This window comes from Eulemur rufifrons, chromosome 29, assembly GCF_041146395.1.
Source record: "Eulemur rufifrons isolate Redbay chromosome 29, OSU_ERuf_1, whole genome shotgun sequence".
In the NCBI taxonomy this organism is placed as follows: domain Eukaryota; kingdom Metazoa; phylum Chordata; class Mammalia; order Primates; family Lemuridae; genus Eulemur; species Eulemur rufifrons.
Window position 1 is genome coordinate 94836958 of NC_091011.1, and position 6103 is coordinate 94843060.

Below are 6103 nucleotides of genomic sequence, written 5' to 3' on the forward strand. Positions count from 1 at the left end.
GACCCACATGCCGTGTGCCCGGCTCTGCCATGCTGGGCTCTGTGCATTCAGACTCACGGGGCCTGGCTGGTGAGGGCAGACCACCCAACAGACAGGTAGAGCCGAGGCACAGTCTCTGGATCTCTGACAAGCAGGTAGCCCCCGCAGGCTGGGGCTTCGCCCAGCTAGTGTTTGGGAGGGTGGGTAAGAGCAAGACATGTGGCTGGAGGCCGCTGCAGCCCGGGAGGCCACATGTGGGAAGGGGAGGAGGGGCAAGAGGGGTGCCCAGCTTGGGAGGGGGAGATCAGGGCCAACAGGAAAGGTGGGATGGATGGTCTTCCCTGGCAGAGTGCCCCCCTGGGGAAATGTGGCAGGAGGTGGCCCCCGGGGAGCTGGGGCCCTGCGAGCAGACGTGCCGAGAGATGAACACCACAGAGACTCGGAGCAACTGCAGTGCCACTCAGGCCTCGGGCTGCGTGTGCCAGCCTGGGCACTTCCGCAGCCAGGCAGGCCCCTGTGTCCCCACAGACCACTGTGAGTGCTGGCACCTCGGGCGTCCCCACCTGGTGAGACACTGTGCCCCTCTGCTGCCACCCACCCCTTCCTACCCCCAGGCCTCGCCATTGGCTGAATTTGTACTGTGGCGGCTCGGCCGTCTCACTGGGGTGGTCTCCGGCCCCAATTGCCCATGTCCCTCCTGTGTCTCTTGCCGCCTGACTCCAGTCTAAGCCCATTGCCCCGGCTAGGCGCTCCCAGCCTGGGTTTGGGAATCCGGGACCTTCTTGTAGAAAAGCCTACAAGTGGGAGAGACCAAGAGGAGGCTCCCCCCCCCACTCTCCCCAGCCTGGATCCGAATGGCAGGAGGCCTGTGGGAGCTGCCGCTGCCTCGGTGGGAGGACTGTCTGCAGCCAGCACTGCCCACTCCTCACCTGTGCTCAGGTACCCCCTGTAGCCCTGCTGCCCTCTCGGGGTGGCTCCGCGGGCTCCTCCTGCCGTCGTCTGAGGCTGGGCTTAGGGCCTCTGGGCAGGCAATGCTGGGCTTGGGATGTCAAGGCCATCCTGCTAAGTGGGCCAGGGCTCACTCCCTCTGCAGGATGAGGTGACGGTGCAGGAGCCAGGGAGCTGTTGTCCCACTTGCCACCGGGAATCTCCAGGTACAGAGGGACCCTGGGCACCTCCTGCCGAGCCTCTCCCTAGTCTGGACCCTTCTCCCCAACTGCCCCAGCTCCGATCTTTTCAGCCCTGCACGTGCCTGCCTTCTCCAGGCCTGCCTGCCACTGGGGTCAGAGGAGTGAAGACCCCCAGTGCTGTATCGTAGCACCTGGCCACCATCACCCCACTATGCTCCCCTCAGACCCAGGCTCTGCCCCCCAGAGTCCCCCTCAGTCACGGCCTCCTCCTCTGCCCTGCCCCCACTCTGGCCCACAGAGGAGCAGTCAGCCTCCTGCCGGCACCTCACCGAGCTGCGCAACCTCTCCAAGGGCCCCTGCTCCCTGGACCAGGTAGCAGTGAGCTACTGCAGTGGGCACTGCCCATCCAGCACCAACGTCATGCTGGAGGTGAGGAAGGGGGCTGCGGCACGGCCCCTCAACTCTGTGGCCATCCCTCCCACCTCAGCCCACCTGGGTTCACTGGGCCTGGAAGACAAAGACACCTTCCTACCTGGCCCCCAAAGATGCTGCGCTCAACCCTCAGCCACTCACCAGCGCCCCGGGCGCTCCCTGCACCTCCTAGGACAGCTTTCCCATATCACTTTTGGAACTTTTTAAACATACAATAAGGAAAGAAGGAAAGTAATTGAGAGATTTTTTTCTGAGGAGGGAAACTGAGTGATAGTGGGAAAGAAATTGGAGGGAGATTTTTTCGCTGAATAAACTTTTGTAGTTTTTGAACTTGGTATTGTGTGAAGGTACTGCCTATCTCAAAGTAAAATCATAAATATAATTACACACGAAATTAGATCAACTGCTGAGTGGGCCTTCTGTAGAGGTCCTGTGTTATCACAGGGCAAGTGCAGTGTGCTGAGAAGTGAGAACCCGCTTTGCACTGGGGATCAGAGCTGAGCAGTTAGGGCTTCATTCACTGCAGTTCCATATACAATTAGTCTCTCTAGCTAGACTGGGGCGCTTCCTGGGGTGGAAGCTGTCTTTCCCCTGCAGCCAGGATGCAGTGAGGGGCACGTTAAAAGCATTCCTTTAGCCTGCAGATTGTTGGATGTCAGACGGGTGGGCGCTGGAGTGAGGGAGGGGGGTTCTTGCCACAAGGGGGCTTGGTGGTCACACTTCCCTCCAGGCTCCAGCTACCTGCTTGCCAAGGAGGGTTGGGATCTGCCCCTCCTCCCTCTGCCCCACCCCCTTTGGATGGGAAAGGTCAAGGGAAACTCCGTTTGCCCCAGTTGAGCCACTTCCTCTCGCGCAGGAGCCGTACCTTCAGAGCCAGTGTGACTGCTGCAGCTACCGCCTGGACCCCGACGACCCGGTGCGGGTCCTGAACCTGCGCTGTCCGGGTGGCCACACGGAGCCGGTGGTGCTGCCCGTCATCCACAGCTGCCAGTGCAGCGCCTGCCAGGGTGGGTGTGGGCGGGGCTGTGGGCGGGGCTCCGGCGGGGCGGGGCGGGGCCGGCGGCTCGGGGGAGGACCCGGTGGAAGGATGCCGCGCCGCCAAGATGGAGCGCACCGGGACAAGCTCTGGGCTTCCTCCTGGCAGCTCTTCCTTCCCGCTTCCACTGCCCTCCCCGCCTCTCTTGCTAGCCCGTCTCCTCCTCGCTTGTCCTCTAGGAGGTGATTTCTCAAAGCGCTGACAGACTCTGCTGGAAGCGTCCACTGCTGCCCCTCTTGTGACCGTTGGGCTCAGCAGCACTGACCACCTCCCCACATGCTCACCCACCCGCCCCTGACTGGGGGTCCAGGCCCTGGCATTCGCATGTCCCGAATAAAGTGACGTTGCCAGCAAGTTCGTGTGTAGAGTCTCCATCCTGGGGCCCAGAGGGGAAAGGGAGGAAGGGATGGGCCTGAGCCCTGACCTGGAACGGTACAAGGACTTTGTCTCCTGGGGACCTCTGTGCGCCTGCCACGGATTCACTACGGCATTCACCATGGCTAGTGAACTTGGACAAGCCACTTTCCATACCTAAGCCTGTTTCCTCCTCTGTAGCAGGACTATGTTGAATACAGACTCTGAAGACCCCTCGTATTAGACATGTCTAGTGCCCCAGGCTCTATTTTTTGACCAGTGTGATTTCAGCTGCAGCGGTGGTGGAGAGACCAGGCCTATGGGCTGATGTCTGCTCCTCCTCCTCCTGCTTTTTACAACAGCTTTATTGAGGTATAATTTACATACAATGAAATCCACCCATTTTAAGTTTACAATTCAATGACTTTTATAGAAAATAAAGTTGCACAAACATCACCACGACCCACTTCTAGAACATTTCCATCATATCATGCCCATTTGCAATCAATCCCTCCCACTTTCAGCCTCAGGCAACCTCTAAACTGCTATCTCAACAGATTTGCCTTTTCTGGACATTTCATGTAAATGTCTGGCTTTTTCAATTAGCGTGATGATTTTGAGATTCACCCAAATAGAGACATGTATCAGTAGCTTGTTCCCTTTTATTGCTAAATAGTCTTCTATTGTATGGCTACACCACACTGTCTATCCATTTACCAGTTGACGAACATTGAGATTGCTTCATTTTTTAGTATATTATGAGTAAAGCTGTAACAAATATTCTTGTACAAGTCTTTGTGTGGACACATGTCTTCATTTCTCTTGGGTATGTTGTAGCTAGGAGTGGAATTGCTAGATCATATAGTAAGTTGATGTTTAACTTTTTAAGAAAATGCCAACCTGTTTCCAAAGTGGCTACACCATTTTATATTCCCACCAGTGATATACAAGGGTTACAGTTTCTCCATGTCCTCTCCAACACTTGTTATTATCTTTTTTCCATAGCCATTCAGTAGGTGCAAATTGCTATCTCATTAAGATTTTGATTTGCATTTCCTTAGTAACTAATGACATTGAGCATTTTTTTGCATATGCTTATTTGCCATTGTATACCTTCTTCTCAAGCTTCTTTTGCTTTCTGCCCCAGGGCTTTTCTGACACAGAGAGTCCACTTGGCCTTTACACAAGCACATGCAGAAGTACAAGTGTAGGGTTAGGATGTAGTTAATGCCGCTGGGGATAACCCTCAACTACCAGGGATGGCAGCTGCAGATAAATGTGCCCTGTTTTTCTTGGAAAAACGGAAAACCTTTTATGGAAAAACTTGTCAAAAGAATTACCTACCCTAGATGTCCTCCAATTTTTTTTACCCAAAAAAAGAGAATTTGTTATAAAGATACTGGGATAACTGTGGGCAGAAATAAAGCTCCCCAAGATAGTGATACAGCTGAGCTGGAGATTGGAAACCACTTGGAATCCACAGAGTCTTTATTCTCTCTGCCTTCTTCTCCACAGTTCTTGTGTCTGTCTCATTCTTCTTTCTCAGTGACACAGACTCCCCTACACTGAGTGCACCTGGCAGAGGGTGCTGCTCAAAATGTGTGTCCAGAAGATCAAATATAACAGTTCTATCCATAAGGAAGGATGGAATCTCTCCTGCATTTCTAGAAAAGGTATTCTTACTAACCCTGCTGAGTTTAGCTCTATTCAACCTTGGCCAGGAGAGCAGTTATATAATGGAAAATGGTTATTTGGGACCTATACAGAAGTAATAATCAAAATATTTAACAATCAGTTTGGCAATATATATTAATAAAATTTTAAAATTTAATCCATATTTGTTTTATTTAAAACTTTGAATTGCAACTTAAAACAGACATATATAAAAGTACATAAAACCAAGTATATGATTTAGTGAATAATTGTAAAGCAAACATCTGGGTAACCAACATTTAGGTCTAGAAATAGAACACTTCTCACTCCAGAAGCCTTCCATGTGTCCATTTCCAACAGGACCCGCTTCCCTCTCTCCTAAAGTTAATTTTATTAAGACCTTTATAATAACCAGTTCCTTACTTTCTACAATTTTACCTCTATATACACATACTGGGATAGCCACAAGGGAGCTTTCTGAAGTGCTAGAAGTTGTCTATATCTGACCTGAATGGTGGCTATATGATACATATATAAACACATTGGGTTGTACACTTAAGATTTGTGCATTTTACTGTATATTATTTGTGCTGTTATAATATTTTCTTTTTTCTTGTATCACCTTGTCTTTGTCAGGCAAGCACTATTGTTATAGATATTACATCTATACATTACAAACTAAACAATATATTCTTATAATTATTACTTTATATAATTTTATGCCTTTTAAAGAAGATGAGAGAAGAAAAGAGAGCAAGTACATGTTTATATCTGGTCTTTTTTTTTTTTTTTTTTTTTGAGACAGAGTCTTGCTCTGTCGCCCTGGCCAGAGTGCCGTGGCGTCCGCCTAGCTCACAGCAACCTCAAACTCCTAGGCTTAAGCGATCCTTCTGCCTCAGCCTCCCCAGTAGCTGGGACTACAGGCATGCGCCACCATGCTCGGCTAATTTTTTCTATATATATTTTTTTAGTTGTCCAGATAATTTCTTTCTATTTTTAGTAGAGATGGGGGTCTCACTCTTGCTCAGGCTGGTCTCGAACTCCTGACCTCAAGTGATCCTCCCGCCTTGGCCTCCCAGAGTGCTAGGATTGCAGGCGTGAGCCACCGTGCCCAGCCTGGTCTTTTTCTTACTCTGTTCATCCTGCTATAACAAAATACCTGAAACTAGATAATTTATAAATTATAGAAATTTATTTATCACTGTTTTGGAGGCTAGGAAATCCAAAATCAAAGTGCCAGCAGGTTCTGTGTCTGGTGAGGGCCTGGTCTCTGCTTCCAGGACGGCACCTTGGTGCCGCATCCTCACATGGCAGAAGGGCAAAAGGGCAGAGTGAGTTTCCTTGGTCCTTGCATAAGGCCACTAATTCCTTCATGAGGGTGGAGCCCTGATGGCCTGATTACCTCCTAAAGGCCTCTCCTCTTAATGCTATTGCATCTGGGATTAAGTTTCAACACAGAAACTTTGGAGGGACACATACATTCAAACCATAGCATTCTGCCCTGGTTCCCCCCAAATTC

General features: G+C 50.8%; 1 protein-coding gene across 1 annotated transcript in view; it reads left to right on the plus strand.

Moving 5' to 3' along the window:
• The window catches only part of LOC138377192 (SCO-spondin-like), a 51593-nt gene extending 48814 nt beyond the window's left edge, over nucleotides 1-2779 (plus strand). Inside the window, 6 exon segments of the mRNA XM_069461956.1 lie at nucleotides 328-545; nucleotides 823-918; nucleotides 1073-1133; nucleotides 1408-1538; nucleotides 2398-2548; nucleotides 2757-2779. Coding sequence (XP_069318057.1) covers nucleotides 328-545; nucleotides 823-918; nucleotides 1073-1133; nucleotides 1408-1538; nucleotides 2398-2548; nucleotides 2757-2779 — 680 coding nt within the window.
• Nucleotides 2780-6103: the final 3324 nt, after the last annotated feature.